Genomic DNA, 19,650 nt, shown 5'->3' on the forward strand with positions numbered 1-19,650 from the left:
AAAAAAAAAATCATTCCCAGTAGGAATCGGTCAGTTTTATGTTTATTTTTAAACAAACATTTAGTCAGTAACAACATCCACTCAAATAAACACTTCACACAAAGGTCTTCCATACTAGCATTTCCATGGTTTGGCTCTTGTTAAGGAACTACTGTCCGTAAACAGCTGTTGACCAAGCATTAGGAATTTTACAGATTTCTGTAACTTTCTGTCCAATGCAATAACATGTATTTTTTTCTTGTCACAGCCATCCCATGGTGCTCTCTCCCACTCCAATGACAGATTGAGGAGGACTGAAGCAGCACAGAAGATTTTATGTTCCCGATTATGGGGATGAAAAGCTGTCACACTGGAAAAGACAGAATTCTCTTCCTGAATATAATGTGTGCTGGGGGCACCCCATGATGATAATTAAACCCAGATCCCTGCTCCCCTCATGTCCCAGAGGAGATCCTAAACAGAGAAAGCTGGCCTCAGTTCTGCGTATCTGAGGTGACTGTCAACTTCCAAGGATGGAGGGTTGATTTTGCATGGCTCTCAAAGAACCAAAATAGGAAGAAATGTTTCTGAAGTTTCATGGTAACAGTCCTGCTAATCTTATTAGGTTAAATAAATTGAATGCATGCACACACACACCCCCCCAAAGTCAAATATATTCCACTGTTGCTAAGAGCTTTTGAGAAGGAAAACTGTGAAGAAATCCCATTTATTTTTAGCAACTGATTCAACAATAGGCTTGCACTAAGTTCTAGATTCTCTAGAATAGAGAATATATAATCAAAGTAGAAATTAGGAAGTTATTTCTCAAATTAAAAAACAATATCCTCTTGTTCAGATCAGGATTTGATATCTCCCAATACTCAAGACAAAAATCCAACTTGAGAAAAGTAATTGCCTTCTGCCTTAACCTATCCTTTGGAAGTTTTCATCACCATTTATACATGTAAAGAGAACAGATAGAATGCAAAAGTTTATTATTTTAAGACTAAAATCTAAAACTCCTATGAGAAGTATATAAATACTTATGTGACCATGTATTTTTGTAAAACTCACCCACATACCCCACACTTGATTAAAAATACACTAACAAAAAAATATGTCTATATAATCTTGTATAATCAGTTTGCATTTCTGGACAGCTGTCTCTGCTCAGACACTGGTCTATTAACAAAGATATACAGGAAAAAACAATTTTTTTTCCCCTCCCTGAGGACTACCTCCACTCTTGGAAGAGGTTGAATACAATTCAATTGTCTAGTGTTGGCTGCAACCTTCAGCATCTTTCAGGAGCAGACTCCAATCCTTCTACCTGTTAAATACCTGCTGCTAAGCAAAGTTATGCATTGATTTTGAATTTATGTACCTAAAAATATCAAACACTCAAATCTTAAAGTTCCATGCCTTTCCCACCTCCAACTTTTTGTTCATATTCATACTTAATTTCGTAACTCACTGCCAAAAATAAGAATTTTGACTGGCATAACTGAAAGACATGCACAAAAAAAGACAAACGAGATTCTCATCTCATCTTTTATCCAAAAGGAGACCAAAAACTTCCACCTAATGACCCACATTAAGCCAACAGCTTAATGGCTTAAGACTACAATTTAAGGAATCCACCTTCTCTTTCTATTTCGTATCTTATTGATGAATTGTCCTACATGTAATATCTGGTATCTATTCTGACTTAGACCAGATTCAGCACAGAAACACCAGATTTCATACTGCCATCTTTTAAATTGAAGAGATGTCTACTGTCAGAGATGTCATTGCCTGTTTAGGAATTTACAGACCCTGATCTTTCCTGTTAATTTTCTCATTGATAAATGAATAGAGATTCTTCAGACCTTCCAGTTCTACACGTAATTATATACCACTGCCATCTCTCCTTTAGCATGTGTCAACATGCACACTTTTAGCAATTGCAGATGTTGTTTTCAATTTTGAGAAACTAGCTTCTTTATAATTCCCAATAGCCATTTGTATTTTGGGGTATGCACACCTATCCAGCTAGTATATGCTTAAAAACTGGATCATGATCACTCGTTCCTAGGCAACCATCGACTTCTAAAAATTTCCGTAAGAGAAGACCAGAGAAGCATTAAAACAGTCACACGTACTTTCCAGAAAAAATAAGATTTCTCTCCAAAGAAACAGTTTTGTCAGTGAAACAGTAAAAAGGTCTTTAGATTTGCTGTATTTCATATTGTTAAAAGTGTCCTCTACTAAGCAAGCAAAGTAAAAAATGCGATGGACCTTTAGTTACAGAAAATTTACTTTTAGCATTTGGTTCCATATGGTTAGAGAAAGGCAAACAGATGTCAAGAAGAATGTGTACTTTTCTATTAAAATGAAACACAGTTAAAAATATTTTTGGCATTAAAAATGTTGCAAAAGATCTTTCTTGGCTTGTTCACTTCCTGTGCACTATTCTTTATGATTGTGTTTTCTGTAAAACTGGGGGGGGGGGGGGGGGGGGGGGGGGGGGGGGAAAGGAGACAAAATATGTGTTCATGTAAACAATAAACTAGATTCTCATTATCATAGCTGCTAAGGACTACACAGCTGTACTATCAGGGTGATCTGGTCATAAAAACAAAACTAAACCCAAATCAGAACAAGTGTCTAAGTAGTAAAATTGGGTCAATATGTTTAAACAAAATAAAAAGGACCATGGATAAAAGCAGCAGCAATTGGGAGGCTACATTTGTACAGCTTAGTCTTCTACAGAAGAGCAGATATTGGAGAAGGGGGTAAAACAGATCACATCAATGCCAACCCCAGATTTGCAGAGTAAATCTGAAACACACTATTTGATTCTTTATTCATACAGGAAGGTCTGTTTTGTTAAGTCCTGTTGACACTCAGGTTTTGCATTAATGGTCTGTAAATAATCTCAAGCCAAGACAGATTGATATGTACTTACCATATGTTCCATGCAAATGCTGATTTCTCCATCACTGTAAAAAGCTCCATAAAACCCCACTATGTATGGAGAGTTGCACTCGTGTAGAACTTGCAGCTCACGAATGATCTGGTTTCGAATAGCCGGCTTGATCTCTAGATGAATTAACTGTAAAATAATCCACTCTCAGTATTTTCTTAGTGGCAGAGTGCCATTCTGAAGGAGCAGGTTGTTTAGAAAGGTTTTCAATACCTGGCTGGATAAGGCCTTAGCAGCCTGCTCTGATCTTGCACCCAACTGCTTTGAGGAGGGTGGACTACTTGAGGCTGCTTCCAACCAAAATCATTCTATGACTTAACTGTAAAATAATCCATCCTTATTTTCTTAGCGAGAAAAGGGGAAACACTACCACACAGCATGAGAGAACATCAGCACCCATGAAAGATACTAGGTTTAGAGAAAAAAAAAGTGAAGTAGAAGTTATCCCTAAAATAAACTGTATTACATAAACCGACAGATGTTCTCCATGTTATCCAAGCATTCTGCCTCCAAACCCCTTTAACAATTTCCTGTTAAAAACAGTCAAAAAATTCCTATTCTAGGTGTTAGTGACTGACAGCTATTAAGGCATAATCTATTAAAACCACTGACATTGTAAGTAACGTGTAGGACACTGATTTTTAAAATTTAATAATAAATCAGCAGCATCATTTCATGGGATTACAAAAAGTTACGAAGTCCAGACAGTTATGCAGAAAGCTCACCAATGTGACTTTTTTTTTTTTTAAGAGGATACTACTTTCATATTTGAAAGCTACAGGAGTAACAGCAACATTCCAAATGAGCTTTATGTATTTTTTCCTTCAATTCAAAATTAAGCCCAAAGAAACTTTCAACTAACATTTATTACAAGACAGAAAAGACTGTATAGTTCCCCAACTGAAAAGGACAACAAAAAAGACCCCTAACGCATTCAATTTCAGTAACACTATTTTGAGATACTCATTACAGCATAAGAGATTATTCAAAAGGTGGGATTTCCATCTCTTCTTTTCACAAAATACTTATCCATCAGAAACTTCTTGTTCCAGCACTTTTTCTTCACTTTTTTTTTTATGCATAGTTCAGAAACAGAAGCTCTTTATGTTGAAGAAAAGCCATGAAAAAATGTCTAAGGGAAATATCTCAAAGACATACTGACTCAGAAGCAGCAGCTGAAAAATATCTGCACAGGTATTTGTAAAGCATTAGTGGAAGAAATGAACTGAACCTCAAATTAAAAACTCCAAACTGAATCTAAATATAAGGGGGAGACTACAGAAAATACTTTGCTCCACTAGACTGTTTCTCTCATACAAAATAAGAAGTGTATTTCTTTTGTGAAAGGGAAGGTTAAGAGACATTATGGAAATCAAATTTTAGTCAATGTATAAAAGAGAAACTGCAGTTCAGAAAACATCTCAGTTGCATCAAATATTAATGAATTGGAACAAAACTTCCTATTAAACCCACAGTAGGTAAAAAAAAAATCAATTAAATTGATTTAGTTCAAGGAAACCTCAGTGATTTGTGTATTTCGTAATTCTCACACCTCATAAGTGGGCATTTTTCTTTGCTCCTCTCCAAACTGTCAGTGTACTGAGCATGGTTACTCTTAAGTCAGTACCTGAAGTCTTTCAACTTCTCAATTTTAAAAATGTTGAAGTTTTCAGTGTAGTGTAATAATGGGATGTGAGATTTGAGTGTCACCTGTGTTTCACCCTTCTCAAAGGCTATGTTTCCCCATGAACTACTGCAGCCTGCCTGCCATCCCACCCACTGCAGTAGTGGCATATGTCCTGACCACTGCCTCAGAACAAGTGCCACCTGCACAAGGAACTTCGCACTGGAAAGAGGAACGAGGTACCCAAACAGAAATAATCAGGCAGTATCACAGGTGCATTTCCCTTTCAGTATCGCTGGCAAGCAAATACAGTAAGTGAAAGCTACTCACAAAAACAAAATGAGAATTAAAACATCAAGCTATTTCCATTAAAAAAAAAATCTCAGTTCTCTTACAAACTTGATCACAACTGCTATTGGTTGCAAAGCATAAAGCTGAATCACTGAAAAATACTCTTGCCAGAAGGACAAGTACCTTTTTTGCACAGAAGCCACCTGCACCCCATGATGAAGCTATAAAACAGGAGATGTCACTGTACTCCAATGTATTCCTTCACTCTCAGTTTTTTGCGTTATCATTTTTTCCAGTATCATCCAGAGGCCCTTTTCTGGTCTGCAACTGTGAAGGAAGATCTTAGGACAGGTGATATCTTTTCCACTCCTCTAAACTTATGGCCCAGAATACAGCATATTGTCACTGTTCCCCAATTTATACCTTTCAGTAACTTCTTTTAGGCCTTCTATTGATTACTGAAGCTACCACGTTTTCTTTGAAAGGTATATACCCACCTGAAAAGATCGTACTTGTCAAGATAGAAAAAAATATGCAAAAAGGGGGAATTAATGCCTATCCTTTCATTACTAACACATGGAACATTATTTCTAAAAAACTGGAAAGTTTAGGATAAGCATGTGCAACCTTTCCCATTTGTTGAAACACATCAACTTCACTAAAAGTTGGCATTAGACAGGCTTTTTTTGGTGTGTCAACACCACTTATTTCTCCAAATAAAGTAACTGTATTTCATCAGAGGCAACCTCCTTAGTAAAAATCATCCCTAAGTTCCTCTTTTTAAGGCACTCACCTTTCTTGCCATTATGAGACCAGAAGGCTTGTGAGATACTTTGAAGACCACACCTCCATTTCCTGCTCCCAGCTCACTGATCTTCTCAAAGTCATCATCCTTCAGCTCTCCAACTTTTTGTTTCTGGGTAAGGAAAGCTTCAAGGCGTTTTCGTTGCTGTTCATCCAACTCTAGTTCTTCCAGCTTCTTCTGAAGTGCTTCCAAATTTGTCCTGTACAACAGAGAAAGAACAGATGATTAAGCAGCTGTGTGAGCTTACCCAGCAGTTGTTGCAAGAGGAAGAGCAATAGACCATTGAGGCCAGAGATTAAATCCACTGCATTTTTGCACCTACATACATTATCTAGAAGGACCCGACTTGTACAGTCATCCCCATGAGACACATGTTATTACTGGAACTGCGATTTAAGTAAACAGTGTTTTATTCCAGATAAAACAATGACAAACACAAACAGATGATACCCAGTTCGCCCATCCTTGCAGTTCTGCCCAAATTCATGCATGTTAAGTTTCACTACCTACAGGAGTGGCTTAATGACTCAGCAGTTCTGATCAGAGATCTCATGAATCACAGCACATCACTCCACACTATTTTCAGTTTTGCATTTTCAAGGATTGCTTTGTAATCTCCTACAGAGTTTGTCTAAATGTTTTACCTACTGATTTTCACGTAACTACATACCTAACAATCCACTCAGAAGCTTCTTATTGAGATATCAGTAAGAAGTTATCAAGCACAGCCAAACAAACATGCATTAAAAAACTTTAAACAGTAGTTACATTTGGGACTACAGACAGAAGTTCAGTTGCCCTGGAAGATTCTTTTTCAATAACTTCAGATTGTATGAAAACACTTCATTGCAATAATATGACAACTTAAAAGCTTATTTAAAAATTTCCTGCTTCCAACTGCAACAGTAAGCTGCGGCAAGAGTAAATATTTAACAGCAAATACCTGTTTTGCTTAGCCAAATTTAATGCAACATTCCCAGGGAACACAGTGTTGCTAGGATGAAAAACTTGATGAACAGAATCTACTTCTTCAGAGCCTAAACCACTTCACATTAAAAAAAAATACATGTCACCAATAATAAAGAAAACTATTTCTATTCATCACTTCATAAAATGTCCGCTTTCAAAACGTGCTGTACAAGGACATTCTCTGAATGCGCAGTAAGGTGCTGGTCAGCTGAGAAGATACAAGGTTGATTCTCCAAGAAGCAACAACAAATAACCCCCAGGCTCAACTGAAAGACAGACTTACAGGATGCAACCCTCACCTCATTCATTAGCGAGCCTGCACTTACAGTCAAACCAAGACTGTTATCCTGCCTGGATCTGAGGTTTAATCAAGGCAAATAAAAATAATATAAATATTCACAGCTCTTCCTTACTACACAATCACTCTGAAAGTTTAAGCAATGACGCACTCCTATTTAATTTATCAGTTTAAGTATGTTAGACAGGATGCAATTGCTAAGCTAACTTAGGAAGTGATAGTGCTTAGAAGAGTTAAACAGAGGAAATAGAACGGAGACCTTTGATGGAAAGGTGAGTTCTGTGCAGTTTGTTATTTTGACATTTTAACAGTTCAAGCATAAAATCACCACACAACACTTGTGAGCAAGTTTCACAAAACACCCTGAGCAAATGTGATTTGGCAATGCTGCTCAAAACCAGAACAGCCTTTCATAGTATTTCAGTGTACTTATTCTACTGTAGTTACAGTACCATAAGCGTGTCTATCTTAGTATAAAAATAATTTCATTCTGGTGCAGATACTTCACTTTCAGGCTGTCCTACAAAGACAAACATACTCTTATTTCTGTCCTCGTACCACGCTTTACAGCCAGTATAATCATACTGAAATATAATCATACAAATATCCCAGAGGATCCACGATAAGACATTTCCCTGTTTAGATAAGCATGACTTTTAGGAACATTCAATTTAATCTGACTACAGACTGTGTTTTCAAAATGAACCAGTAAGAGACATTTTTGAAATCTAATTTCTAAAATGCAAAACAGAAAGCAAATTCATCACTGGGGTTCCCCCCCACCCTCAAGTGTGCCCAGTAAAGCAAACAAATGCCAGCCTGAAGTCAAAGTAATATGAGTCTTTTCTAGAACACCGCTGAACTATTCATACACTATGAATGCAAGATAAAAATGGGACCAAAGTTAAACACCCCTTCCTTTCCTACAGTAAGATCCAGAATAACGAATGCTGGATGCAAGCTCTGTATTTTACCCTAGCAGGTTACTGTTGGGAGAAGATGTAACACTCACATTTTTCAAAGAACATCTACTGAGAAACCCTGCCAGCACGGCGCTCCGATACACCCCACATCAGGCTGCCCGCAGCCAGCGAGGAGGCAAGTGCCCCGGTCGGGAACGTGCGCGGCAGGGAACACGCCGCTCGCTTGCTCAGGAGGTTCACTCTTCTAGCAGCCTTGAACAGCAAGCTTTCTACACACGCTTGACAGACACAAGGAATCAGCCTTTTTTTGAGCAATACATTAATCTGTACTTCCTAAAAAATCCCAATGTTATTTTTTATTCTATAAAACCTTACACAGCCAGTAGAAATAGAGAACATACACCCCTGGTATTTTGGGGGCCACTTATGAAGCTAGTACCCTTCAAGTATTTCTTTATATTAGAAGCAGAGCAACTTTATAGTTCACATTCAGTCATTAAAAATAAACTTTTTCATAGCGCCTCTTACATGATTTTACCCCGTGCTTGTATCAACATCATGACTGCCCAGAAAACATGGCCTACAAAACATATTAAATCAACGAGGCAGTTTTACTAGATGCAGCTTTCGCAGAGGCAGACCTATTATTCTGTAGCACTGCTTTAAAGAAGTCAGGACCACCTAGACAAGACCTCAGCATCCACTGCCTGGATCTCTCTCTGAAAAGAAGCCAAGACAATTTAGAGTATACAACCAAGAATTTGAAGGAATAGCCAAATAACTTAACAGCAACAATTCTAGTGACTCAAATTAAACATCTCTGAAATACAAATACATCAATCTCCTATATATAATATTTCAGTATTAAATGCCCTTTTGATATATGGGGACAGATTTTCAGAGGAGCTCAGCGAGCAACACCTTGAGCTCTCTCCAAAGTCTGCATATGGATTAATGCCAAAACGGAACCAAACTCTTCCCCCCCCTCCAAAAAACCCTGATGTTAACAGGAAATTTCAGTTTCCTTCGAAAAATCTGGTCCAGTAAGCCACAGCAACAAATTATCTTTATTTAAAAGTTTTGAGAAGGAACTTGCTGCCATTTTAGGGATTACTGAAGGCAGTAGGGCTGCTCATTTGGAAAAATAAAGAAACTAGAGACACAGAAACAGGATGCAACAAGGCTTTTCTTGCTCTGTTTTGAAGAAAACTATTCAGTTTTTCTCTCAAGCAGAAGGGGTTTTCTGGGTTTGGAGAGAACAGAGATGCTTGAGCACATGACTTGGAGCAGACAAAATGCTACTGTGATGAAACAGAACACTCGGTCATGCTGATGCTTTGGTAACAAAAAAAATGCTAGGATAGTATTTATCACATCTGTGTTAGTCTAATGTACATCTGTATAAATCTTTATTATTTTAAGCACTGCTCCTTTCAATCTCAATAAACTTAGCATTCACTTAAAATACAGACACTTTCTTGCTTGAAAGTATAAATTATTGGTGGGGTCCTTGCTCAATTACTACTCAGTAGATTCCAAAGGCTCTCATAAATGGAAAAAATCTTGGTTCCATGAATCTCAGCACATCAGGTTTCTCCAAATAAAACGTGGCCACCAGCAAAATCACCAGGATGTTCCAAGCTCTAATGGTAAAACCTTTGTTACTTGCAGTGACATGCAAGACAGCCAACAGCAATGAAGTTCTCAGATCTCACTTGAATTTTTCAGGACCAATTCTCTAACTGTAAAGTAAGTTAAACTGAAGACGTTTTGTGAAAGGTATTAACCCAATAAATGCACTGTCAGAACTACTATTCAGAATGTAACTATAAGTAACATCTCCAGTTAGTTTTATGGTAACTGAATGACAGACATCAGGACAGAATTGATTTTTTTCCATTCTGGTCCTTTGCTTGAAGCACTAACTATTAATCAATTTCAAATATAAATAGATAAATAAATAAAAAGAGTATTTGTGTCATCAAAATCGGTAGTGGTAATCTACTCTCAGCATTCCTAGGAGGCAGAACTTCGGTAGTTTCAGTTTTGAGCTCGAACTACTCTAAGAATACAATCCCCCGACCAGTCACTATGGTGGTTACCTGGATCCTCACCATAAAAAAGCATCACAGTCATGCAAAGCACATACAAAAACAGGTGGGTAAGGAAATCACTGCATATGAATTTTTACAAATGAAACTAAGCCGACACATACAAACTACAGAAGAGGGAATACTTAAGTCAGTTAATCACCGGGACACCATGAAAACATTAAGGAAGCTTTGGCAGCTAAAAGTAGCAGCACGTTAGTGTGCTAATGTCTACCTCCAGAAGGAGCACTAGTAGATACTTAACCTTATATAAAAACTTTTATTAAGAGACAAAGATTCCTATTAAAATTCATCACCATTACCTGCTGCAGTCTTGGAGTTGTTTTTTCACTGTCAAAGTGCTACGCCTTTGCCAGAGTTCCATCAAAGCAGAAAACCATCACATCACCTCAGTGCTTCACTGTTCCAAGCACTACTCTAAAGCAACAGTTATCATTTAATTTACTGCTATCAGTTTTAAAGCCTAGCACACACTAAACATACTGCACCAAGGAAAGAATCCAGGTTTTGTAATGTGATGTGTGCAAAGAGACTTCGCCTCCATTACTGTCAATTTAGACTTTGCAAAATCCCTGTTTTAGAGGCCAGAAGACAACTGCAATCTGACATCCTGGGGGAACCCACATCCACCCCTTCTGCAGCAAGCCTGTGGAGTATCACAGAGGTGAGAAAGGTTTTTCCAAGGAGAATCACAGCATGGGATATTGTGAGCTTTTCAGACACAGTGCCACCTCACCTGCATGGAAGTTCATCTCAGACCTTCAGAATCGTCTCATCTATCCCAGCATCTCACCTCCTGACAACGGCCAAAAGTGGATGCGTCAAGAAAAGAATACTGGGTGGCAAAAACAACAAAAGAAAATAAGTACACAGCAACACCTCTAGTTACTGATGGACTAAATGTTCTGTTCTCTGCTTCCCAGAGATGCACATGGTCTTATCCACAAACTACTGAATGGACAAGATATGTCACAAATACCATCACTTCACCAGGTTACCAGGTCACTTTTAGAGCCTATTATAGTGCATTCCCTTAAGGTTTGGTGGTAGATTTTTTTTTTCCTACTAACTTTCTTTTTAGAGATCAAAACCCCCATGATCTATAACCACTGTAACACACAGCCGGGCACTGCAGGTACGTATTAGTGAGTTAGGGGATGCTGAGCAAACCCACATTTCCTACGCGCAGGTTGGGCAGGGAGGAGTAACACGTCCTGCAGTGCTCTCACCCAGCGCACAGAGACGGGCAGAAGGCAAGAAGAGACTTCTCGGTTCATGCTTTCAGGGGCAGCCACGCCAGCACTGAAGAAAGCACTCCTAGAAGAGATGTACTAACCTTTTAGAGCGTACTTGCTCTTTGAACCAGTAACTAGAAAAGAAATGCTGCCTTTAGTCTGCTAGTATATAAAGTCATAACAAAACCAGAAAATAAATCCTTATTCTTAATTCATACTAATAATACTCCAAATCCTTTAGTATTTTAACTCACATTAGTGATAAGTTAATCATATACTCAACCCTAAAGGCTACATTAAAGCTGTATTCAACCCTGAAGTCTACTTTAGAGAGAGAAGGAAAAAAAAAAATGTGGTAGAAGAAAAAAGTCTGACAGAGTCTTTTACAGCAATTTGTCAAATAGTTGTTCAAAGTTATTACAATCAGTTTTGCAAGCTGAACAATTAGTATGAGTGAAAGCATAAAGAAGTGCATTTACTTTCAGATCTACTGTCACATGAGGATAGAGGCCGGGGGGTTGTTTTCCAGAACAGTGACAGTAATGCTTTCCCCAAGCCTACACAACTGTCAATTTAGAGAAGAAAGTAGGCAGTTCACTACATAATTTCCATGAACAACCTCAATCAGGGAGCTGAAATAAAGTATTAGGAACATGAAGACATTCTGCAGTTTTGAAAAGGCAGACTACTACTTTGTATGATTGTGCCAAACCGGGGCAGTAAGACAAATTTTTATTTAACCTTTAACAAAGAACAGTTCACAGAATAACATGGAAGATAAAAGTAATTACAGTAGTCTCATAGCTTACTGCACAGGTGTCTATGTCTGGTCTAACTCCAGTGAAGCCTCACAAAACTTGCAGTTAACACTCAAAAAGATCCAAACTCACTGTAAGTGCAAAGCAGTCTTGCTTTGGAAAAATACACTATTTTTCAATTCCTGATGATTTTCAATTCTTGCAACATGTTAAAGTTCCTCCATAAATTACCCTCACCTGTAGGTGGGACATATGATTGCCCAGTACCTCTGCTCATTTCTAGCATGCATTTTAACATCTGAAAATACCATTCCACTTTCATGACGCAACAGACATGGCAGGGCATATTTTGAGGTTTAGTACTGCCAGGAAAAAATTACCCAGTAAGAATAAGAGGCAGACAATTTGAGTAAAATCTATTTCTTAGTAAAAGGTATGTAAAACAGAACTATTAGAAAAGTATTGATCTGTCTAGAAAAAGTATCCTGCTAGATTAATTCAATGTAAGAATTCTCATTTTTCTAAATCTGAGAGTCATGTATTTTAAAGAGGAAAATATGCAGTTAAGTCTCCAACCAATGGGACAACTTAGAGCTTCAAAAACTCTTCATAAGCTGAGCTGTTGGGTAGGAATATTTGCTTTAAGCTTCCTGCCTCTTTGGATTTAGCCTAAGCACTATCCCATTAAACATTTCAGACTAATTTTTCTTAAATAAACCAAAGCATGCCGAATAATATGTTTGAATTGAAGATAAGAGACCACCAAAGAGGAAAGCCAGAGATGCGTGCAGCGGCACAAACTCACAGGTATCAGATTTATGCCCTGGGTGCCGCTTCCTACCAGATTTTTTTGCAGCAGTTCCCAGCCGCCACTCAGCCTTGCAGCCCCTGACACGGGCACTGGCCGCCAGCAAGGGTCGGGCACTCTTTTCACTTCTCTAGTGCTGTGGCTAAACAATGCAACCTTTTTTTTTTTGTCTGTGGGTTTTTTTGATGTGTGTGTGTGTGTCTCAGTTAAAAGGCTTCCTCAGGACTTACTGTAGCCTTGAATTTAAAAGTTTGCCACAAATAAGCTTTGCCCCCTCGAATTAAGGCATTCAAGAACCGAATCCCCAGAACCAGAAATCCAAGTTCTCAATCTCCCTTTCATAAATACCTGTGCACATACTACTCGTTTTTTCTTGGCCAGCACTATGCTCAACCAGAACGAAAGGACCACAGGGCAATTAACACATTCTTAAGGACAGAAAAAGGAACTTATATGTTAGGTGTTTAAAATACAACACAGAGGATAAACCGAAGTTATAAAATTCTGATCATCAGCCGACAAATGTATTTACACAAGTCCTGCTTTTGCATTGTTTTAGCCTCTGAACTATGAGTTAAATTTAATAAAAACAAGGGATAAATATGTGCTCTAGTAATGGTAACAGTATCTTCACGACTCCATTACACGGTAGATACACAGCCTTTGAGAGACACCACAATAATAAAAAAGATGAAGTTACAGCCTCAGTTTACAAGGCCCATGAAAAATCCGGGATTAGAATTGAGCGAGCAAGGAGCACAGAAGCACAAACTCCAAAAGCTGCAGTTCACACGTCAAGGACTGGGGAAGAAAATTGCCGGAACACGCAGATGAAAACATACAAAAAACCCACAACAGGGATTCAGGGAAAGCCATGGACGGAAGGTTTATATCCTTGCCTGTATTTCAAAAGGATGGATTGCTGCCAGTATAGCCATTTAGTGGAAGACATTAATAATTTTCACTTAATATATGTATAGACTGTACCAATAATATAGAAATATTCACATATAAATACACACACATCTATGTCCAGACAGAATATTTCTCCCAGAAAAATGCATTCTGCAATTGTTATATTTGCTACATTAAATCTGCTCACTCATCCTCATACCATATTGAAAAAAGTTCTAGAAAAGCACAGAACAATGCTGAGTTGTAAGAAACACACCAAAAGAAAGAAGAATTGCCAGGAAGTTTCAACAGTTTTAAAAACCCGTAAGTGAATTTTTAAGGAGATCCTTGTTCATCCATAGAATCACACACTGCTGGAATCTCTCTGTCCTAGTTCTCAGCCTGTAAAGTAAAATAACCTGCTTCCATTCTTACTCCTGCCAGTCATGCCACCCGTCACGGACGCCACTGTATGCTTCCTTCTGCTGGATGCCTGCGAGGCAACCGGACCCCAGTGAAAGACCACATCCTCAGCTGTCAGGAGGTAGAAGATCTGCTGGGATCCACTCTCCTCTAGTTCAGACAAGACTCGGGATGACAACAGTTTCTCAGATGTTTGCAAAGAGATACTGAGCACCAAATAAGTCTTTCCCACTTGTTCAATTCCTGTGAGCGCTGACTGGCAGAAAGCCTTGCACATTCGTTCCAAAGTATAATTAAGATTTTGTATAAATAATATTGAACACCTATCAAATCAGAAATCATCTGATTGATAATTTCTAGCAACACATTTAAGTCTTCAGGAAAAAAAAATAATTCCATTCCTTCCTTTAAAAAAAATTTTTTTTTTAATCTTTGGAAGAAAGAACCCGCTCCCCGAAAATTCAGCAAGCTAGAAACAGACATTGCCAACTAACACTGCTTTCTCAAAGAGACATTTTTGTGTTTTGGCAGTAGAATCTGTACACTTTATAAAGCCCAGTCAATCCCCAGGGCAATCTTGGGAGAACAAATGCAGCTGTAAAAAGGGTAACACAGGCAAGAAATTTTTGGGGGGAGCTTTTTAACTGGAAAATTTAGAACTTAATAATTGAAAGGTAAACCTATATGTTCCCATATAGAAAAGAAAAATCCTTCCCCAGTTCATTTCCGAATCTTTCTCCTGTAGCCATTGAAATATTTAGTCAATATTCACTCAAATAACTCTCTGATACATTTCCTGTCTCATGTAAATTCCCCACAATTTTCATGTTTTTTTTTTTTTAAGCCAGTGCTAAAGCAAAGCCCAGATTAACCACAGCAGTACTATTGTTATGCCAAATAAATAATACAACCACATACTAGGTTTACCTAGTCCCTTTCAATTTTTTTATAGCCTACCTTCAGCTACTAGAGGACACTGGAAGGTCTCAGAGGTAATCTGTTCCTCTTGAGACAGAGCTGAGACTATTCAATTAAAATATGTGCTACTCAGAAATTGTTGTAATTACTGAATTTCACCGTATCTCAGTAGTATCTCAGGCTTCGAGTATACTGTCACTTAATCCTGCAAAAGCCTGGGCTCTTGCCAAAGGAGGTGGCTCTGCCTCACATTGCCCCCAGCCATTCATTCCTAAGCAACCAACTCAGGTAACAGATCCATTTAAAAATTAAATAAAAAAGACCGCAAATTTTCAGCCGGATTATTTCCCTCATTAAGTTCACCATGTGGCTACACCAATGCTGCTGGGAGCACAAGAGGATAGCTCTTCAAAAACTGATCTGGGCTTCTTTGGTGTGTACGTTTCTCAGTCAGATCAGCATGCACGTCTGACTCGCCATACGAGTTCATACAAGAAAAGAAGCATCGGGAAGACATGGGCACAGCAAGGAGGGGAGAGGACTCTGAAGAAGGAGCAGGATCTTGCACACGCTTAACTGTGAAACAACGCCTTCTTAACTATCCGCAGAATCAGTGCTGTAAGGGACAGAAGAGGAAAAAGCTGGATCCATATTTACAGCCTGCACTTCCATTACCTTTCGTCTGATTTGGATTATTTTTACACCCAGGTTTTATTTAAACTCATTTACACTTTTTGAACAAAGACAACAGCATCATGACTAAAGGGTGCCTCCATTACTGTCATTACACTTATATGTATGTGTAAGTACATAACAAGACTTGGTATTTACTGTTACCTCAGTATTAAGTGTCTTAAAATCATTGCTACATCCATAATTTTAAACTACGAGCTGTCTTTCAAGTAAGAACAGCACAGGTCAATTTGCCACTTGCTTTGATTTCTGTATTAGTTGTGTACACTTAGTTGTAAATATTTTCAGCACACATTCAGAAATACAAACATTAAAGTGATGCAGGCTCCTACTTTCTGCTTTTTTATTATAATAGATCATGTTTTCTATTAGCTTCTTAAGTATTATTAAAATACTAATTCAATAAAGGACTATGCACAGGCTCATGCACATTTAAAGAAAATGCTATGACTGAATATGTTTTAATCTAAATTTGGAAGACTTAGTGAATAACAAAAGGCTCAGTTTTCTTGAAATTATCTAGCATTTATTATTGCCTGCCTAAAATGCATTCTCTCATACTACATTTATTTGTAAGCTTGCTTAACCCTTCATTAGTAGTGGGTTAAAAAAGAAAAGTTTCTGAATTTTTTTTCTTAAAAATATCTACAAGTTTGCAGTAATTCCACAGAAACATTTGATGCAACTGCAATCCAGCCAGATCAGTCATAAAGTTCCAGGACCTAATCTTTCAGAACACAACAGATGCACAAAGCTCCTCTGAAGTCAACTGAATTCTGTAGAGAGGCTGCCCATCCTCAGAGACTGTTTGTTTTTAAAAACAAAGAAAAAAATCTCCCCAAATCAAAGGCAGAAGTGACCCACCAAGCATTAAAATTAACTCTGAAAATCCTCCTTCCATTTCATCTAAACTCATATCCAAGAAAACCAACAAAAAAAGTGACTCCATGGAGGACAAATCCTCTCGGAACAAGGTCTATTGGGGAACAGACCAGTGGTTCTGCAGGTGCCCTCATGCCACCTCATTTTACAAGGCAAATTTAAGACCAAAAAACCCCAAAAGAAACACCACACACCCACACTACAGATGATGGAAGACAATCTGCCTTTCTACCCCTACAAAGCCTAAAAAATGAAGTTCCCTTGAGAAAGGTATTGAAAGACAGGAAAATTTCAAGATGCCTGGTACGTAAGCAACTATTTATTTTGCAAATTGCAATACAAACTGAAGTTCAAATCAGTTTTGCATAACTCCCAAATTCTTCTTTGACTATCAAATACAGGCAGTTGTACTCAGAGGTCATGCCAGCTTTTCGGGGGCTTCCTTAAATGCATGACCTTGAATGCAATTTAAACAGAATAAACAGCAAGAAACAACAAGAAAAAGCTGACCAATTAATACTGAAGCTCAACCTATGACTGGAATTTGCCAGTCATCCATTTCTATTAAATTACTCTTTGGTTTCAACAGTTCTAAGGCACAGACATTAATACTTAAATGAGAAAACCCAGAACTGCTCATCAAGGGCATAAGGACCACCAGTAACAGCAGCATCACGCCTGATAACCTGTTTTCACTCACAGTTTTCTTTGCACCTTCTTTCAGGCCATTTTCTTTTCCTTTAAAGAAATACAGTTACTAAGGTAGTAAAGACCTATAGACAGTATCTTCTTAAATTCCTCTCAGACCTACTTTTTTACAGCATATTAAAGGCAGATGTAAGTTCTGTGTTCTACTTTTTCATTTACATTTTTAATCTAATTAAACACAAAGCAGAAGTGTTCTTTCATACTGTCCTTAGTCCTCCTCACCAAGAATATAATCTTACTTTGCTCATTCTACCTCATATCGCACCTCGCTATGTCACATCTGAGATTTGCTGGCCCTGTCTGCCCAGAGCAGAGATCATAGCTTAGGCTCAATTTGGGAGCTACCAGTTGTTGCTAAAACACGTACACAGCTTGCATATTTAGCATTCTTTAAACAGATAAAAAAATTTCAATCCCAAACACCTTTTCAATGTGAATGCTTACACAACACAAAAAGAAGTCAGTGGCACTCAAAAAAATTTGCTTTCATTTTTATATTCACTCAAAGTCCCAAGCAATTCTGGAAGGTTCTAGTTCTAATACCAAAGACAGGGAGTTGTCTTTAGTTACTCAGCCAAGGTAAAAAGCAAGGCTTTAGAGCAGTTAGTTTGTAGACATCCAAATCTTAACTGATGTACAGGAAAAGTAATCATGAAGCAATTCTTCTGCAATTTTAAGTTCTAAGCAGCGACAAACATCGATACACATTCTTAACTGCAGCAGTAATCTCTTCCATGACAGACAAGTGAACTAAAAAAATAATTATAATGCTTATTTGGTGGCTCACTGGATTGTTGTCCTCTATGACAAAATATGTTCTATTGACTATTTATTTCACTTTTTTAAGTAAGCATTTTTAAAATAGGCTGTGGATATAGTCTACATTATAAGAAGTAACTTTCTTTTCATGTTAACAAAAAACATTGTAATAAATGTTTTTTAAGTGGCATTATCCTGAAACCTACCCTCCAGCTTCTTTGCAGAGCTTCTACTTCATGTTCTGAGTCTAGTTTGGATTTAGAGAACCACAGGAATTGGGTAGCAACTGTCAGATATTCAAAGGGAGTCAGGAGTTTAAAAGGAACAGAAAGCAGAGATTTTGTTCTTGTTTCTTTTTTGCTATTAAAACACTAAACTGTTCCAGCACATTCAGTCAAAAGAGAAGTATTCCTTTTTCTTACTCTAGTCAATGAGTTCCCATCACTAAATAAGGATCAAGACAGAGGACAAGACACAAATGGAAGGCAGGACATCTGGAACCATCCAGCCACTTCTTCTTTCGTTTCCTCCCTTTCCCCTTCCTTTCTGCCAGGAAGTCAAAGTATCATATGTACTCATTCCTGAAAGTGTTAAGCTTCAGCATTTTAAAACCAGCAAGAGATTCTGGGGGTCAAATACCTGTCAGAACATGTTACAGAATCTTCCACCTCTGACGGCCAGAAAGTTTCTGAATTCCAACATACATTCCAACTGATGGCCAATATACATCCGTTTGATTTCGTGCCAACATTGCCTTCAGGCCTAAATAACTTCCTTCCTTCTGGGTGTTTAGTCCTTCATCCATTTACAGACAGCAATCCTATCACCTCGCTCTGAATCTTCATTTTACTTAGCTAAGTAATTTGAGCTCTCTTCATTCTTTCTCTTGAGCAGCTCTCTTCTCTGAAGAGGAAGAGAGAAGCATCCAAGATCATTTGCAAAGTGACAGGTTTGTACAGAGTGGAAGCAAATGAGTAACTGGAGACTCAGCCAAAATTCCGTTATATCAGGAATGGAGCTTTAGGAAGCATTAATACGTTAGTCCACAGATGCATAGCATACTTGAAACACTTGACAATGTATACAGGATGACAAACACCTCTACTGTTTATTTCAAGCAGTAACCAAAGGGGGGAAAAAAATGCACAGAGCAGGGAAAGGGGGGGGGGGGGAAGAAGAAACAATCTTACAGATGAAGGAAAACACACAACAGTTTGCAATTTATTCCAAAAACATTTCCAAATTCTGATGCAACTATTCTTTGCTATTTGAAATCTTTCACAGTGAGGATTTAATATTAGCAGCATGAGGGGATATTTCCAAAATTAATTAATTCTGGCTGTTTATAGGACAACAGGTTGCTGAATTTACTTTCACTAAGCTACTCTTAAAAATACTTGACATCTCCCTAAGCCTGGCAAAAACTACGTATAAGGTCTTACATATGGCAAAGGGCAGAAGTCTAGCAGACACACATACCAAACAAATCAACATACAGACCAGAAAACAAAGCAAGACAGCTCATTAGTGTAAACAAGACTCAACACTCCGAGTTTCCAAGGTTTCCAAGAAGTAAATAGTATCAAACTTGTAAAAGCAATTTAAAA

At 37.9% G+C, this 19,650-nt stretch overlaps 1 protein-coding gene across 1 annotated transcript in view; it reads right to left on the reverse strand.

Annotated features, from left to right (window-relative positions):
- Positions 1-14,360, reverse strand: part of LOC104615077 (dual specificity mitogen-activated protein kinase kinase 1) — a 30,925-nt gene extending 16,565 nt beyond the window's left edge. Inside the window, exons 1-3 of the mRNA XM_010296273.1 lie at positions 14,080-14,360; positions 5,653-5,863; positions 2,927-3,073 (exon numbers count right to left, since the gene is read on the reverse strand). Coding sequence (XP_010294575.1) covers positions 2,927-3,073; positions 5,653-5,863; positions 14,080-14,360 — 639 coding nt within the window. The remainder of the gene's footprint in view (positions 1-2,926; positions 3,074-5,652; positions 5,864-14,079) is intronic.
- Between the last annotated feature and the right edge of the window lie 5,290 nt (positions 14,361-19,650).

Source organism: Phaethon lepturus, unplaced genomic scaffold (genome assembly GCF_000687285.1).
Source record: "Phaethon lepturus isolate BGI_N335 unplaced genomic scaffold, ASM68728v1 scaffold14051, whole genome shotgun sequence".
NCBI lineage: Eukaryota > Metazoa > Chordata > Aves > Phaethontiformes > Phaethontidae > Phaethon > Phaethon lepturus.